The sequence below is a fragment of the Nyctibius grandis genome, chromosome 6 (assembly GCF_013368605.1).
Source record: "Nyctibius grandis isolate bNycGra1 chromosome 6, bNycGra1.pri, whole genome shotgun sequence".
NCBI classification, from domain to species: Eukaryota; Metazoa; Chordata; class Aves; order Nyctibiiformes; family Nyctibiidae; genus Nyctibius; species Nyctibius grandis.
Genome location: NC_090663.1, coordinates 30,558,834 through 30,577,312, shown reverse-complemented (window position 1 = coordinate 30,577,312; position 18,479 = coordinate 30,558,834). Strand labels below are relative to the sequence as shown.

The 18,479-nt window shown below is 40.4% G+C and overlaps 1 protein-coding gene across 1 annotated transcript in view; it reads left to right on the top strand.

Annotated features, from left to right (window-relative positions):
* Positions 1-18,479, top strand: part of CORIN (corin, serine peptidase) — a 170,461-nt gene that overhangs the window by 50,173 nt on the left and 101,809 nt on the right. The window contains exon 4 of the mRNA XM_068403821.1: positions 15,972-16,182. Within this exon, the coding sequence (XP_068259922.1) occupies positions 15,972-16,182 (211 nt within the window). The remainder of the gene's footprint in view (positions 1-15,971; positions 16,183-18,479) is intronic.

Here is an 18,479-nt window from a genome sequence, read left to right as displayed (position 1 = left end):
AACAAACTTAATACTACTTCTCTTGAGCCTATGACTTTGTGCTATATTGAAGCTGTATAAAAGCACTCCTGGTAAACCTTTCTTTAGAGATCAAGACATTATGTTTCATGTGTAAAGTGCTTCTGATAAACAAGATTTCCCAAAATCTGCAGGATCATTTATGCCCATAATCACCTAAAAGAAAAGCTATTAGTGCTTTTACTTAAGTGCTTCTTAATCCTTGTTTCCATTTTGCAGTGTACTGTAGAGGATCTCAGTTCTAGCAAAGGAGAAATTTTTATTTTTCACAATTGAAGGGAAGCTTCTTGTTACATTGTTTTCCATCCCTTTGTCATTTTTTGCATTTTGGTACTGGAGGTACTGCTGTTCATACGCACTTTTTATTTCGCATTGGCTACATACACAGTGTTTACCAAAAATTTATTGGCTGTGGTAGCAGCCTTGAGACAGAAATATTTGTCAGCTCCTCAATGACATTTTGGTGTTGTTACTAGAGACTGTTACAAATGAGGATCCTGCTGTTGACAGTTGTTTGTAATACTGCGCTATTACAACAGAGTGTAGAGTTAAGTATTCCCATTGTCTTTTCCTTCACTTCCCGAGTGCTTAATAGATACTTTTAGGTATGAGCTTTCTATTGCCATGGTACAGCTAAATAGGTTTGCCAGTTGCAAAGGAAATGAGAAGTGTCATGAAGTGATGATTCTATCAGTGATGAACTTGTTCCTGTGCTAACTGGGAATGAATCTGTCTTGGTTTTGGCGGTTCTAGAAAGGCAAAAGGTTTCTTTAGATCAAATCAGTATGGATGTTACAAAGTTTGTGGAAATTTTTTTTTTCTCTGAAATTTGGTTTTCAAAACACAGTAGATGACTCAAAGCAAAATGTTTTGAATGCTAAACTGGAATTAACCATAGGTTAGTTCTTGTAGAAGCAATTCTACAAAAGATGTGCTGAACAAGCTCATTTCGCTTGACTTTGATTTTAATTTTCAGAGGCATTGGGAACTTAAAGTGTATGTTATCAATCTTGGTTGTGGCATTTTTAGCATTTTTAATGGAGTCCATCCCAAACCAATTATTTTACAACCCAAACTTACATGCAAATAGAAAATAAGATGGAAGAACTCATGGGCTGAGGTAAAGACAGGGAGATCACTTACCAATTACAGTCACAGGCAAATCAGATTTGACTTAGGGAAAATTAATCACTTCAAGAAAGATGTTGAGGTGTTGGAGCGAGTCCAGAGGAGGGTGACCAAGCTGATGAAAGGTCTGGAGGGTCTGACCTATGAGGAACGGCTGAGGGAGCTGGGGTTGTTTAGCCTGGAGAAGAGGAGGCTCAGAGGTGACCTTATTGCAGTCTACAACTACCTTAAGGGAGATTGTAGTGAAGTGGGAGTTGGCCTCTTCTCCAGGGCAACTAGTGATAGGACAAGAGGACATAGCCTCAAGCTTCGCCAGGGGAGGTTCAGGTTGGACATTAGGAAGAATTTCTTCTCAGAAAGGGTTATTAGACATTGGAATGGGCTGCCCAGGGAGGTGGTGGAGTCACCATCTCTGGCTGTGTTTAAGAAAAGACTGGACATGGCACTTAGTGCCATGGTCTAGCTGACATGGTGGTGTCAGGGCAACGGTTGGACTTGATGATCCCAGAGGTCTCTTCCAACCTGATTGATTCTGTGATTCTGTAATTGAATGTACTGCCAATTGAAAATACAGTTGGATGGTGAGAAGCAAAGACAAAAACAAAATCACTTTCCCCCCACCCCACCCTTCTTCCCAGGCTCAACTTCACTCCTTCATTCCCATCTCCTCCACCTCCTCCCTTCTGTGACTGGCACAGGGGAGATGGGAAATGGGGGTTGCGGTCAGTCCGCAACAGTTCCTCTCTGCTGCTTCTTCCTCCTCACACCTCTTCCCTGCCCCAGCCTGGGGTCCCTCCCACTGGCTGCAGTCCTTCTAGAACAGCTCCCATGTAGGTCCTCTGGGCTGCAGTCCCTCAGGATAAACCTGTTCCAGCGTGGGTCCTTGCTGACAAGACCTTGTTTCAAAGTATTGAAAGAGTACTCTCTTTTTTGTGACATCTGACATGTTTTATAGCAAAAACAGTTTGCTAAAATTAAATTTGTGAAATCTTTTGACAAATCTTCATGTTTTAGATGATAAATGACCTAACCATTTTGCGATGATGTAAAAGGGACAATTTAGCAATATAGCTACAAACTTTGGAATGTATGCAGTGGGGGAAGTAGTTTATGGATATTTGAGTTTCAGCGATCTAGTGAATAAAGAGTCAAAATGGATGGGTCATGAAGCATGATTAAGATTCTAAGCAATATCTCGTATGGCTCTAGAATATTTTCTGCATCCACAGTCACTTCTGTTGACTTCTTCATTAGAGTGACCAATATAATCATCATAACAACCTAAGATGGGGAGAATCTGTCCCTCTTACTTGACTGTGATAGAGCAACCCCCTATAGTTTTAGCATTTCCTTAATGGACAGTAGATATAACTGGGAGACAGCAACAAACTGAACACTGATCTTGTGACTTCTTTTGGCAAATGATGCGTTTGGTGGTAGTTGGCATAAGGTTAGGGAAAGATAGCTGTAGAATGATTTACTCCTCAAGAAGTCTCCGTCTTTAACAATCAGAGATTAATTTTAATCTTGAAACTATAGCTTTTTATGCTACTTTTTTAGAAAGTGTATCTATAATAAGGGAATGCTTTAGTTGTGTAAGAGGACCTTGGTTTTAGTTGTAAGACAATGGAAAATGTTGCCTGGTGTACATCAGTGAAAAAACCTTTGGGCTATTTGGTAAATAGCTGGGGTGAGACTGTAAAAGTAAACTGTCGCAGTGACATAATCCCCCAGTACATTGTTTTAGCAGGAAAAAAGCAACTGTTGTAACTGACTTAGGGGTGTTATGAAATTGTGATACGGCATGAGAAATAACAGCTGGGGGGCAAGGAGGTGTGTGTGATAATTCATTAAGATGTGGCCTCTATTATGAAAAGGCTTGAGAGCTTCTGCTCTAAGAAGACATTTATTAATGTATTTGTATTATTTGTCCTATCGTTTACATACTTGGGTTACTATACATCAGGATGGAAGCACCAAATGCATTGATTACACAGGAGCTGTTAATAAAACTTCTAAAGCCTGAAACTTAAGAAATAAATGCTTTTGAACCATGAGATTTCATAAAATAAGCTTCTTATTGACTACAACTTCTTGTTTTTTGCATGGAATTGCTCTTAAAATTACTTCTATCCAGATATCCTAAAATACTTATTTAATACAGTTGCGGAAGTGAATTGTGTCTATTTTCCTAACAGAAGTTTTGAGCTAATCAAAGGCAGATGACATGTATTCTGTACACGATGTTCCTTTTTAGGCATCGGTTCGAGTGGAAGTTTGAAATATTGTTTTGATTTTGTGCAAATGTACCTCAATAGATACAAAAGGAATTCGTACAATTGACGAGAATCCTAGCAGGAACCAGAGATGAGTAAACGGCGTTCAGCTGTTCTTCATTCATTGTGTTACTTTAATTTCTTTCATGCCACTTTCCTTGTCATGAAGAATTTGGAACCTGCTTCATTTACAGACATCTCTTTAGCAAGCTTTTTATTTTTCCAGTATTATGGTGACAGTGTGTCTTGGCTCACATTGAATCTTAAGGAGCTGCAGAGGTCAAGAGGGTGACGCATTTAAAAAGGGAAGGCAACTATTTAGAACAACACTTGAGCATATGCTAAATTCATCCCTATTCAGAAAGTACTTCAGCACATGCTTAAAAGATGCTTGCAGTAGAGAAGCTGTCTAGCCTCAAGATTGAAATTCCAAATACTCAGAAGTCAGTGCTTTTCATAAAGTAGTTAGCACCTACCTCCCCTGTTCATTTGATTGGGGTCTGTTGGTGCTCAGTAGTTCTGAAAAAATTGTCCATTTATTCTGTGGCTACCTTTTTATCCCCATATGTGGGGGTTTTAAGAAGTTTCTTATCAGGATCTTGAGCACAGCGCTAAACTTAGGAATTCCCTTACTTACCCATGGTCTGCCAGAGACGTTCTGCAACTTTTCCCAAACCTGTGGCCCCTGATTTGAGGCATCCAACTAGTGCTTATTAGAGTAGTGCACCTCTAATTAGATGAAGCTTTAGTTTAAGACTTTGTGCATTGTGAATGTTCAATGCCTTTCAGAACTGGATGTCTCATTTTGGACATGCAATGAAAGAGGTTAAATCTTGATATGGCAATCTCAAATATTCAGTTTAGTGCTTCAAAATATATAGGCAAATAAACTTAAGAACACTCTTTTTATTTGTAATGTTTTCATTAACATATATAATTTTGAACTGCTTATAAAGCAAATGTTATCCTCTCATTTAGATAGATTTAATTTTGGAAGGATGACTAGGTACCTTAGTTACAACAACTGTTTAGTATGTTATTTAGATAAACATGGGTCTGCAGTATTTGTATTCTAAGTGTTTCAGCATTCCACGAGGGAAAAAATGGAGCTGAGGGGTGACATAAAAGTGTAATGGTTCTTTAGGCCTAAGATAACAATGCAGCCCCTCCCCCCAGTTACTATAAATTTTAAAATAGACACAAATGAGTTGTATCTGAATAGCTTACATCCTCATAAGTATTTTTAAAATTCTTGTGTAAACAATTTTTAAAAATCTTATCTAAACCATAAGCCTTTAAGTGCAGAAAAGTTGGATGAAATCCAAGTAGAAGAAAATGAAGAAACACAAGCAAGGTGGGATGTGTTGAAAGGTAAATTGCACTCATTACTGAAAGGCAATATGCACTCATTATAAGTAATGATTGTTGTGTCTTGGGTAGGGGAGAATGTATATAAACAGGGACATACAAACTCTATCCGAAAATAAGAGCTGTATTGACAATACAAGATTGTAGAAATTACAGAATGAAGCTGACATTGTAATACAGAAAGTGAAGGGAAGGTAAAGATGGAAAATGAAAGGAAATGTAATTGCATGTGAGGTTAAGTCATATAAAGAGTAATTTCCACTACATCCAGAATAAGAGAGATTCTGGGGAGAAGACAGCAGGGGTCTCCAACAGATGGCAAGAATCATTCAGACACTGAAGAGCTTGAAATTCTTGAAGAAATGAAATGCATTCTTTGTCTCAGTATTTACAATGGCAAATTTAGGACAGATGTCTGAAAGACAAACATTTTCAGGAGTCTTGAAGGGGAAAGATTAAGGGAAAGCAGAAAAAGAAAGAATTAAAAAAAATCTTTAACTGTCTGATTTAAAAACAAAGCCAAGTGAACTGGATCCAACCTGAAAGTACGAAGAAAATTGTGACTTAGTTTGACTGCTATATTTTGAGTAGTATGGCCAAACTGTCTGTGAAGTTTCTTTATTGATTTCAAACTGTGATTCAAAATATGTCCTAACACAAACAGCTGCAGAATAGCCAGCAGAGTACTTTTTGGAAGAATTGAGAATTTTATACTGAAGGAAATAGTGCAAATGATACAGAGATGTTGATCAGACTTGAGAAGAATTGAAGACTTAGGATTTTTTTAAAGCTATTTCCTTCCACAGCTTGATTTTGGTTTTCTGTCCATGCTATGTATGTCTTCCTCCAATTTATACTCTTAAATTCAATGTAGCCTGACACAGAGGCTCATCAGAATTTTATTCTGTAGTAGGAACTACCCAAAGGACTTAATTCCTTACTGCATCTTTGATGTGCCCCTCTCTCTTCCTTGCCTCTGTCTAGCCTTCCATACAGAAAGATGACCTACAATTTGCCCTTCTCTTGAGCATCCTCTTCTGACTTCACTGAAATTTCTTCACATGTCTCTGAGTCCAAGGTCTCTATTTAAGGTCTGCTTGGTTGGCATGGGGTTTATCTTCCCTGTCACAGGCACCTTCATGCAGTGAGAAGTACATAAAAATTATCCAAATCTGACATGGCTAAGTGGAATCTGAGCTAGCTAAAGATTTAAAAAGACAGTACAGCAATGCATGAGTCGAAACTAAATCTCCTTTGTAGATTTTTTTTTAGTGTTTTCAATTATTCTTTCATGTTAACTTGAGTTGGGAAAGAAAGAATATTTTTATTAGACTATGGTGGGTTGCCCTTGGTGGGCTGCCAGATATCCGTCCAGTTGTGCTCTCACTCCCTCCCCTCAACAGGACAGTGTGGGGAGAAAACAAGATGAAAAATCTCTTGGGTTGAGTGAAAGACAGGGAGATCACTTACCAATTACCATCAGGTGCAAAACAGACTCAACTTGGGAAGAACTAAGAACTAAAACACCTTCCCCCCACCCTGCCCTTCTTCGCAGGCTCCTCCCCCGCCTCCTTCATTCCCATCCTCTCCACCTCCTTCCAGCTGTCAGCGGCACGAGGGAGATGGGGAATGGGGTTGCAGTCAGTCCACAACAGTTCCTCTCTGCTGCTTCTGCCTCCTCATACCTCTTCCCTGCCCCAGCCTGGGGTCCCTCCCACTGGCTGCAGTCCTTCCAGAACAGCTCCTGTGTGGGCCCTCTCTGTGGGCTGCAGTCCCTCAGGATAAACCTGTTCCAGCGTGGGTCCTCCACAGGCTGCAGTTCCTTCAGGACATAGCCACCTGCTCAGGACATAGCCATGTGCTCTGGAGTCCCTCACGGGCTGCAGAGTGGATATCTGCTCCACTGGGATCTCTTTCACGGGCTATAGGGGAACCCCTGCTCTGGCGCCTGGAGCAGGTCCTCTCCTCCTTCTCTCACCTTGGTGTTGACAGGATTGTTTCTCACACTTCTTTTTTTCTTACTCTCACTCCCCTGTGCAGCATTTTGCTCTTTTTTAAACATACTTTCCCTGAGATGCTGCCATTGTGGCTGAGGGGCTCAGCTGCACCCTGCAGTGGGTCCTTTGGCACTGGCTGGAACTGGCCATGTCTGGCACTGGGTAGCCCCAGCCTCTCCTCACAGAGGCCGCCCTGCTGTCCCCCCATTGCCACCCACGCCTGGTACTGAGAAAGCTGGGAAAAACAGGCAAGTTTTGCTGGGCTCACTAAATCATGTGAGAGGAAGCAAAACCCAGGGAAATAAAGTGAGAGAAATTATATCTAAATTTTATTTAAATTATGAGAAATTAATTATATCCATGAGCGACAAAAAAGTAGTTAATACAGTGAAAGCTTTTGGCCGGAGGGTGGTGTGATATGTTTGAGCCATTGGCGGAACCATCAAGACTAGAAGACACTCATAAACCATTACAATCTATTGGCTGAATTTTCCTTTCACAGAAATGCTAATAATACTTCATTCTATCTGTATTAGGTGTTGTAATTAAAAATATCTTTTCCTTCAGACCTTACTTTTCTTGTAGTGTTAAAGCTTATGAGTACAACACCACTATTACTTTGATTTTATTAATCTTCTATCATATAATTAGATTCTTAAATTTCTTAAGATCTGTTATTGTTCATTTGACTGTACTTTTCAAAGGGGTTAAAAGAGCACCCAACCAGTGCTCTTCTTAGTTGTAGAAATGTTGGTGTTTTTCCTCCAGAATGTGTATATATCCTTTTTATTTTCTTCAATAGTGTAATATGCCTGTGTGCTGTTCTGTAAGGATTGGTTGGTGTTTTCTGTTATGGCATAATGTGTCCTGGAAGAGAACAAATACGCAACTTTTCTAGGAGTGTGGAAAAAATGCAAAGAAGGGCCTGAGAATGTGTTTAGCAGGGAACAGTCACCCAGCGTACACACTCGGCAGCCAAGCTGTCCCTCATGTCAGGAAATGGAGGCTGCTGTGAGTTGTGGAAGTCGTGTTTTCAAGATAGCATTCATGTGAAACAATTGCAGAGGCTATGCTTTTTTTGTGAAATAGTTGATTTTAACTCCTGATACTTGAACTAAGGAGAAAACAGTTTGTAGATTTCCCTGCTGGGCAGAGTCCAAAGTATAGATCCTAGTTCCTGGCATCTATTGAAGTGTGTCAGAAGAAAATAACTTATTGGGGTGCTTTTCCTGAGTTGTGGAGAAAACATCTGAAATGCAACATCAGATATTCAGTCCCAAGTGGACTGCACATGTGAAATTCATAGCTGGAGGGAGGCCAAGAAAATCTGTCCATCTTTTGTTTTAATTGAAATGAAAAATGTACCAAGATGTCATAGTAAGTTAAAAGGGGTATTAAAATTTTTGAAGACAGTAATGAGTTTTGGAAAGAATGTTTGCTGAAAAGACCAGATGCTAGGTGGAATGCCATGCTCCTTTTATCTGGAGCAAAAGTCCATGACAATCCAATAGCAATTCAATAGCAACAGGACAGAGGACGTAGAAGAGGCATTCTATAGCTAAAAGGCATCATATAGCTTCAAGTGGTGTTCCCCAGGGCTCAGTATTGGGACCAATTCTCTTTAATATTTTTATCAATGATCTGGACGAGGGGATCGACTGCACCTTCAGTAAGTTCGCAGATGACACCAAGTTGGGCAGGAGTGTTGATCTGCTGGAGGGTAGGAAGGCTCTGCAGAAGGATCTGGACAGGCTGGATTGATAGGCCAAGGACAACTGCATGAGGTTCAACAAGGATGAGTGTCAGGTCCTGCATGGGGGTCACAACAGCCTCATGCACCGCTACATGCGTGGGGAAGAGTGGCTGGAAAGCTGCCTGGCGGAAGAGGACCTGGGGGTGTTGGTCGATGGCCAGCTGAATATGAGCCAGCAGTGTGCCCAGGTGGCCAAGAAGGCCAACAGCATCCTGGCTTATATCAGAAATAGTGTGGCCAGACGGTCTAGGGAAGTGATTGTCCTCCTGTGCTCGGCACTGGTGAGGCCACACCTTGAATAATTTGTTCAGTTTTGGGCCCCTCACTACAAGAAAGACATTGAAGTGCTGGAGTGTGTCCAAAGAAGGGCAATGAAGCTGGTGAAGGCTCTAGAGCACAAGTCTTATGAGGAGCGTCTGAGGGAACTGGGGTTGTTTAGTCTGGAGAAAAGGAGGCTGAGGGGAGACCTTATCACTCTCTACAACTACCTGAAAGGCGGTTGTAGCGAGGCAGGTGTTGGTCTCTTCTTCCATGTAACAAATGATAGGATGAGAGGAAATGGCATCAAGTTGCGCCAGGGGAGGTTTAGATTGGATATTAGGAAAAATTTCTTCACGGAAAGGATTATCAAGCATTGGAAGAGGCTGCCCAGGGAAGTGGTGGAGTCACCATCCCTGGAGGTATTTAAAAGACATGTAGATGTGGTGCTTAGGGACATGGTTTAGTGGTGGACTTGGCAGTGCCAGGTTAACGGTTGGACTCGATGATCTTAAAGGTCCTTTCCAACCAACACGATACATTGGTTCTATGATTCTATATGTCTCCCATATGAGATTGTGAAATGAAGCAGAGTCACAAGATCCTTTTAAGGTCAGGAGAACATGGCAACTTGGGATTGGAAAAAAAAAGATTTGCTGAGGTCGTTCCCATATCAAGAAGTCTGCAAATTGCTGCTGTGGGGAATTTAGACAAGTTTCTAAGTTAGAATGGATGAGTTTGTTTTGGTTTTGCTCTTTTTGATGGGATTCCTAGAAATTTTCAAGACATTTTAGGAGTAAAGATGATATTTCATTCCACGTTGGTAGAGCTTTTGCTATGAAAAAGCCATGTGAATGTTGCTGTTTTTCCTTGGCTTTACTGAGGCTTTACGAGTGAATTTATGGACTGCAACTGTGCAACTTAGTACTGAGAATGTACTAAACTACGTTCTGTAACGAAGTGGTTGGTGATCGCTGCTGCAAATGGAACACTGTTCCATTTTCCATAAGCTACTTAAAGATGTTCTGTAAAAGTTGCTCTGATTAAAAAAGATTATTTTCTAATTGAGATATCAGCAAACTTGACCTGGGATATGGAAATCAAATGCACACTTTCCTCTTCAGGCACGCTCTTACACCATGTTATGCTTTGAGTATCTGAGACCGAGGCTTGTTTTGCAGATCTGCTATGACAATCCTAGTCAAAATACACCCTAGCTAGGATCTAGGCCAGTTCACATTGGCTTTAACTGAAGGCATCATTTAACTGCATTACATTTAAATTGGCTGATGCCAGGAGAAAAGATCCCAGATCTGATTTTATAGTGCAGGTTAGAAAATGGATGCATTCAGAATGCAGAATTGCATCAAATTTGTTCATCCATTTTTAGAGTAAAGATGTTCTTTCATTTCTCATCAGACAGGAATTGACTCTGATGGTGCAATTCAAATATTCCTAACCCTTTCGAAGTACTTTATGGTGCTGGGCAGTGACGAGACATTCTGCAAAAGCACTGCTTCAGCTGCTGTGAGCAGGCTCTGATCTTACCCACTGGTTCCTGCCACTGCACTGCCACTTCTCTTGCCCTAGAACAAATGTTTTTGCTGCCAAAAAGCTATTCAACCCAAGGATCTATTCAAGTGAAATAGTTATTTTTTCCCCCTCTCTCTCTCCTCCACTCTGTGCCCACCAAAAAATCAAAAAGTGTGTGAGGAGAAGAGAGGAAAGGCTGTTTTTTCAGGCAGGCTGACGTCCAGAGCTAGTTCATTGCGTGGCCTCAAAAACATTCAGAAACGACAACCACTGTTGGGTGAGGAATTGTGACCTTATCATTGCAGGGATGGTTGAGCGTTTTAAAACTAAAATGATTAATCAAGCTTAAGCTGCAGTTCTGGTTGCATTTCTTTGAGGCTGCCATAAAAATTGCCTTTTGGGAAAGAATGTAGGTGGTTATTTTCAGTCAGCTCAGTCCTCTAGTCCAGTTCACTTTGTGCAGATGCAGTACATAGGTAGTGCAATCTGGGAACAATCTCAAGAGGAGAGAGGCAACGGGAAAATGCGTTGTTTAAATTAGTTTCAGCAGCACTGAATATGAAACTGCAGACTTGCATTGCAATTGTTGGAGTAGAAGGAAGCCCTTTTTTAGCAGTTCAGTCCATCTGGCAATAGCTGGTGATAAACAGAAAACTCTTAATTTAGATGAATGTCAGAAATGACCCATGTAATTAGGAACCATGCTGTTCTGATCAACAGCTTTTTCACATGTTGTTATTTCCATTCACTGCTCTTTTTTTCCCCCTCTAGGTATTGCCAAAACTAGTTAATGTGCCTTCTGTTCTCAATAATTAACGAATCTTTACTGAAGAAAAGGAGTCAATAGGTTGAGGCTTTTCTACATGTATTTGGCATTTTATCTTTTTCTCTGATCTGTTTCCTGCTTGGTTTGTAACACGTTTAGTTCTCGTATATTATACCATCAGTCAGATTAACATTCTGGCACTGCAGGGCCACGTAGTTTATAAAACACAATTAGCCTGTACTTGTGGAGCAGAATTTAGCAATTTGGTAGAATAGTCATGCATTTTGAGGTTTACTGCATTTTTTTTCTGATATCTGTGGCTGTTTGTCAGTGTAATTATTCAGATTTTCTATTTATTTGAAAAAAAAGATTACTGTTATTCTTACTAAAATATATTTTAACCTTATCTCTTTAATATTTTTTTAAACTCCTACTCCTCATTAAGTAAGCAGTCCCTTTTGCTTGTATTTTAAATAGTTTTTCTCCTACTTTTAATGTCCTTTAAAATAATTTTTCCATCCTCTGTAGAATGCTGTGTCCGTATCACTGTTTGCCTATGTACAGAGCAATTTGGCACTGAGCAGACTTGCCTGTCTGAAAGATATGCTCCATCTATCACAAGCTATTGGGCTTGATGCAAGAATTAATGGAGGAGGGACTTGTTCCATGCAAATGATCAGAATAGAGAATCTTTGAGTTTTCTTCTGGTCTCTGTTTAGGTGAAACAACCTTGCTCTGAAATACTGTGTTACTCAAAGTATGACCAATTTATGCAGTTGTATGGAACTTGAGAGGTCTCCTGCAAAGCAGTAAGGGTATGTTTGCCTGCTGCTGGGTTAGAGGTCTGTGGGCTAGCTTGGAGCGGGCTGATGCATCTGTGCTCTGCAGCTCTGTGTGGTGTAAGTGAGCAAGTGGGGTGCTGTTCCTCAGCTCATTGGTCCTGGCAGAACTAAATGTGTATGAACACAAGGTAGCTTTCTTTAATGTACTACTGGAGAAGGTTTTTGAGACTGTAGCACTTGTTACTGCTGCAGTGAGAATGCAGGATATATATAACACTGTGATACAACAATTGCTATTACCCTGAAATTATGCTCTTTGACTCAGAGGTGTGGAGCGTATGGGACACTCACCTGTTGCACTGTAATTTACTTGCTGGGTGAATGAACAAAAAATAGAAGAGGTGGATTGAGGACCCATGTTAAAAAGAGGAGGTTCTAACCCAGGCACCTGCTTTCCAGAAGAGTGTTCCAGGATACAGATGTGCCTGGGATTAATACTGAACTGATGTCGTTTTACAGGAATGGAAGATTCACGGAACTGAAGATGGATCATGATTTTGTTTGAAGGGCAGGTCCTGGCGTCCTCCTTCCATCCCTCTTTGTTTTAAAAATTCTTGCATAATTGCTATAAAATCCCATCTTCTTGGCCATGAATGTTGAATTCAGTGCTGTGTTATCCAGCCACTGAGTACTCCTAAAAGATCAGATAGCTCCAAGGAACTGTAGCCCTTCTCTCTCAGGACTCTGTGAATTTTAAAAGGTCTAAAGCAGCCCGTGCACATGATCTCAGCCAAAATGTCACTTCTTCTCAGCACGTGCCATGGCAGGGACTATTTTGCAAATGTGCCTCAGGAGATACGTGATGATTTTGTGAATCATTTTGCTGACATTACACTTGTGTAAGCCCTATGTGCCCTCCCCTCCCCCTGTTTAGGATAATTTGATTTATTTAAATAACTTCAGTGTGAAATTTTTGTGGGTGGGGAAGACCCAGAATTTTGCGTGGGTGTGTTATCCTCTTATCACAACCGTTACTGAAAATGTAGTCCCACCATCAGCAAAAGAATGTGGGCAAGAGATAACTGGGGGGAGGTTAGCAGTTTAAAGAATTTCTGCTGTAAAAGCTTCAATATTTTTAATCTTTAAATCAGAACTTTTGTGTTTTCTTGTTAAGCAATACAAATGTTATATTAAAAAAAATATTTGCACTACAAATAAATGGCAATGAGTTTGTTCAAGTACAAAATATAATGCAAAAAATAGAGGAAGATTTTACATTTTTATAGCAGGTCAAGATACTGTGCAAAAGTCAGAGTAGTCATTAAAGAGACTGCATCTTTTAAAAGAAAACTTTGGGATTCTGAAGTGAATTTTCTTCCCTTCTCTCCACCTTTTTTCTGTTTCCCCTTCCCCCCGGAATGTTATTTTAGTCCAGATTTTGGTCTCACAGCCTAACAGGCAGATTTGATGATCATCCTGTTGGTATTTTTCAAAAACACCTGTACAACTTCAGAGCAGAAATTGTACTGAAAATCACTGGCGTGTGGTGCTAACTCGCATAGTCACTTTTGACAACTGCACTCTGCAGTTTTGAAAATGCTCTTAATTTGGAGGCTCACCACTTTTTTGCTGATCTCCCAGCATTTACTTTTAATTCTGAATGGAGAATCTGTCCCTGAATTATATGGAAAAATGTGATTCCTGGATGAACGGCTCTGTTGGTCACTGTGCTGTGGGAGTGAGAAGGGATTGTAGCAGAAAACAGGTGTATGCTGCTAAGATTTCTTGTTGGCAGTACTGGGAGGCAGGGAGGAATCTTAACATGGGGACGTGTGGACATAGTTTTAGCTTGGTTAGAATGAGGGGAGAGACTTGCTGTTATTACAATGGGGCAAGATTCAATTCCTTAGTTTTTGTTGAGATTTCTGGAGGGGGAGAAGACCAAGGGAGGAACTTTTGAGCATACTCATCAGGCACTGAAAAAATAGATACGTTTTTTACCAAGTCTAGATAAAATTTGACACCCGCCTTTTTTGTCCATACCTTTAAAGACATTGCAGCTTGAAAAAGATATAATGAAATTTTTTTTGTCATTATGCTTTGCTTTTCCTACTCTTATGTGAAATTATATTAGTCCATAGATACCAGAATTTGCCACTAGTGCATTTAGACAGTGAAGACTGTGTCTAGACTGAAAGATGAGGAAGAGACAGACTTGCTGAACCCTTAGAGCTGCATCCTGTGTGCTTTACATCCCCAGCTTTTATCAAGTCAGGAGGTTGGGTGTAAATGACCCACACAATTCTTGGAAGAAGCCAGTCCCAAAATGTCTGATTATGGAAAGGATCTATCACATTCGGTGCTCCCTATGTACAGTTTGCTCAGCTAACGAGAACAGGAGTGCTAAGGCTTGAATGTGCTCAAGAATTTTCCCTGTTCAGAAGGCTAGAGTTGGGATGGTCATTTACAGAGTCATGGAATCACAGAATCAGTCAGGTTGGAAGAGACCTCTGGGATCATCGAGTCCAACCGTTGCCCTGACACCACCATGTCAGCTAGACCATGGCACTAAGTGCCATGTCCAGTCTTTTCTCAAACACATCCAGAGATGGTAACTCCACCACCTCCCTGGGCAGCCAGTTCCAATGTCTAAACCCCTTCTGAGAAGAAATTCTTCCTAATGTCCAACCTGAACCTCCCCTGGCGAAGCTTAAGGCTGTGTCCTCTTGTCCTATCGCTAGTTGCTTGGGAGAAGAGGATGACTCCCACTCCACTACAACCTCCCTTCAGGTAGTTGTAGACTGCAATAAGGTCACCTCGGAGCCTCCTCTTCTCCAGGCTAAACAACCCCAGCTCCCTCAGCCATTCCTCATAGGTCAGACCCTCCAGAGCCTTCACCAGCTTGGTCGCCCTCCTCTGGACTCGCTCCAACACCTCAACATCTTTCTTAAAGTGCGGGGCCCAGAACTGGACACAGTATTCAAGGTGCGGCCTCACCAGTGCCGAGTAGAGAGGGACGATCACTTCCCTAGACCGGCTGGCTACACTATTCCTAATAGAGGCCAGGATGCCATTGGCCTTCTTGGCCACCTGGGCACACTGCTGGCTCATGTTTAGCCGGCTGTTGATCAGCATGAGTTTGATTTGTTTATAGCATGATTAGTGGCAGAGTCTGCTCTTGAGAATGGGCTGAAGTCCCTGCGTATTGTACAATGTGGGTATGCTCTGAGTGTGGAAAAAAATGCTGCTGGAGCCTGACTAGATGGTGCGGAAGGGCCTCCATCAAAGTAGGGAGCTGTCATAAATACTAGATTTTAATAGTTTGTTCTTGATGAAAATTCTGAATTTGGCATATGGCTTGTGAAACTCACTCTTAAGAACTTCATGTAGTAAGTTAACCTGCTGATCATGCATAGCTGAGAAAGCCTACTGCACGTGACAGGGCATGAGCAGAGAAAGGTTGCTCTGGTAGGTCGAGAGTGGGATAACAGTTTAGGACAGGGTAGGTGCTCAACCTGTAAAATCAGATAATTCTATGTTGGTAGGATAGGGAAGAAAGACTGTGGAGGTAAAACCATCACCTTGGGAAGAATAGGTAAGCAAGTTGATGATTTTGGCAGGAAAGCCAGCTGCAAAGTAAAATGGTAGCAAAAAGAGAAACTTTATGGAAACACCAAAACCAGAGCAGCTTCAGAACCCAATTAGCCTTAATTTTTTTTTTCTGACTCCCATTCTTAGTTTCAGCCAAAGTTGGCTGTATCCAGGCTATTCTTATTGTATGTTCATCCAACCTGTGTCAGAAAGAAATTTGTTTTGTGTTATTTCTAGTCCAGTTTTGTAGAGGGTCAGAGGATTGTGAAAATATCTAAGAGTTTACTTGGTTTTCCAAACTAAGCTACCAAGCTTCTCCAGATTCCTTTTTTTCTTAGATACTTATTTTCTGACAGTATTATGATAACTTTATCGAATGTCATCTTATCTGTGAGGTACAGGCATTGCTTATATGTACTGACTAGTCAATTCAATATATGCTTTGAACCAACTATTAAATGATGATACTTTTGTTCTAAATATATTGTTTTGATTTCACAGGTGCCTGCATAAATATCACCAACAGCCAGTGCCAAATGCTGCCATATAACTACACCACTATAACTTCAGTTCTTTCCATTGTCAAAAGTATTGAAATGGAAAAGTTCCTGAAGTTCTTCAGTTATCTCAATCGTCTCAGCTGCTATCAACACATCATGCTGTTTGGCTGTAGTCTTGCTCTTCCTGAATGCATCAGTGACGGTGATGACAGGTATTTGGGAATGAAAATCAGTCAGTGACTAGAGCCAATTGTGGTAAAATACTCTCTGTCTAATCAGACAAGGGAAGATCCAAATTAAGCCCGTGACCTTCTCATTGCAAAACTCCTGTCTGTCAAAGCTATTCACAACATTTCTGCCATGACAAGCCAACTACAACAGAGTTCTCTTGGAAAAAATACTGCCGCTCCATGGAATAATACTGTGATACTAGGGCAGCCAGGCTTACTTTCTTAAAAAAGGCTGCCAAAATTCATGTACCTCATTTCTCCCATCTGGATGTGCTGACATGGAATGCTTTGTAACAACATAAATGCATTGGATAGTTTGGTATTGGCATAAAGTGTAGTGGCTGTTAGTTAAATTAAACTTCAAACTTTCAAACTTTTTTAGTCTTTTCCTTCAGAACAGTTAATATTTTAAATATATTTTATGGTATTAGATTAGCAGGATGTATTCAAAGTGACATAAACGGCTTTGGAAGCTTAAGAAGCATGTCTTGATTTCTGCATTTACATAATTACACAGCATTAGTATCATGTGCATGCACTTTTTTCATTGAGTTTGATTTGAAAAAAGATCAGTGAGTTTAACAGTGCTAAAATCAACATATGGCACAAAAAGGAAAAAAGTTGTTGTTTTTTTAATATGTACACAATCTCTGATGTTTCTGGAGGGGGAAAGAGAGTAGAATTCTTTTTCCTTATTTTCATTTCTCCTTATTTTCAATTTCTCCACTGCGAAATTCAGTAGAAGAGAATATGGCAATTGAATAAGTGATTCAATTAACATAACAAGAACCAAGAAGCTGAAAGCTGTGCAGTTTAGAAGGGATAGGACGCTTATGAAAAAAGTTCTATGAGATGAGGTAAGCTGGTCTAAAATATAGTTGCCAATGAAAGATACAGTCCCACTCCAGGCAATATATGCCTGCCATTTCCATTGCACCGGAGTGATTCCTGGATTGGCCAGTTAAGCTCCCTAAGCTGACAGAAAATTAACCCAGAAAAAAGTATACAGATGATTATATGGATAGGATTAGGGTGGAGGTAAGGCAGCATGGGTAATGGTGGAACAAGACTGACCGTTAGACTGGCTGAGCTGTTTAATCCCAATGCACCTGTGTGCGTTTCTTTGTTAGACTGCCAAAAACTATTTTCAATTAACCCTGTTTAATTCAGTGTATGATTGATAACAGCCCCCCTGCTCCAATTCAGTATTACAATTGTACCAGTTAAAGAATCTGATAACATACAGCCTTAAGCTACCTGTCCCTAGAAATCATAGAACAAAATAAGAAAAGTGGGTTCAGGTAATAAATTGATGCATTTAAATGTTCAATAGCAGAAAAGGCTGTTTCTCTGTTGCTTCACTTATTCTGCCTTGTTTGGAATTTGACTTTCACAAGCCTTTTGAGAGTGAGTGGTGCATATCAAAAGTGCACAGCTAGAATAAGATTTTTACCTTTCCTTTTCCGTTTCTTTCCTGAAGACACCTCTCTTTCAGGGCTTACATTATGACAGCTGCCATGCTAGTTTAAAAAGAATAGAAGCTAAATGAAAGTTTGGAACATGAAGGTTTTTTCTCTGGTTTTGGGTGTCAACAAAAATACTTTGAGATTCAAGAGTCAGGGTTTTTCTTTGTGTGCGTGGTTTTTTTTTTTTTTTTTTCACAGCAACAGCCTTCTCCCATTAATTTTTAATGTCAAAGCTGGAAATGAATTTCCATGTCCTGGCTTATGTTCTGGAGGTCACAATGCCTCCCTCTATTCTTATTTTACAATCTTTTTTGTGGAAACTATTCTGTCCCCTGCAGGCTGGTCGGAAAGGAAGTCCAATGTGAAACTGTAAATGATGCAGGATTACGTTAGAATCTGACTTCACTTTAAATAATCACATGTCTCCACAGTGTGTCATGGGTGACACTGAAAGTGTAGGCTGAGTGGCAACCACAGGAAGAACCGTAAGGGTGGATTGACAAAGTGCTGGTTTGTTAAATCTAGTTTGCTAAACCTGAGTTGTCCTTGTTTGTCTTCTGCTTTCTTCTTTAGAAAGAATACTTTTTTCTGTAGGCAACTGAGTGAATTTTGTGATTACTGTTTTTCTTGTAACATCTAGTTATTGCAGGTAAACAGATGTGTTGCAAAGCCAAGGATAATGTTTTTAAGAAACATTGTATTTGCGTGAAGTAGTTATTTAACACCTTCCTTTCCCCTCTCACCACAGCCTTCCCCCCAATAACTCCTCTCAGTGAGATCTGGAGAAAGCTCTTTGTTGGTGTGAAAAGCTCT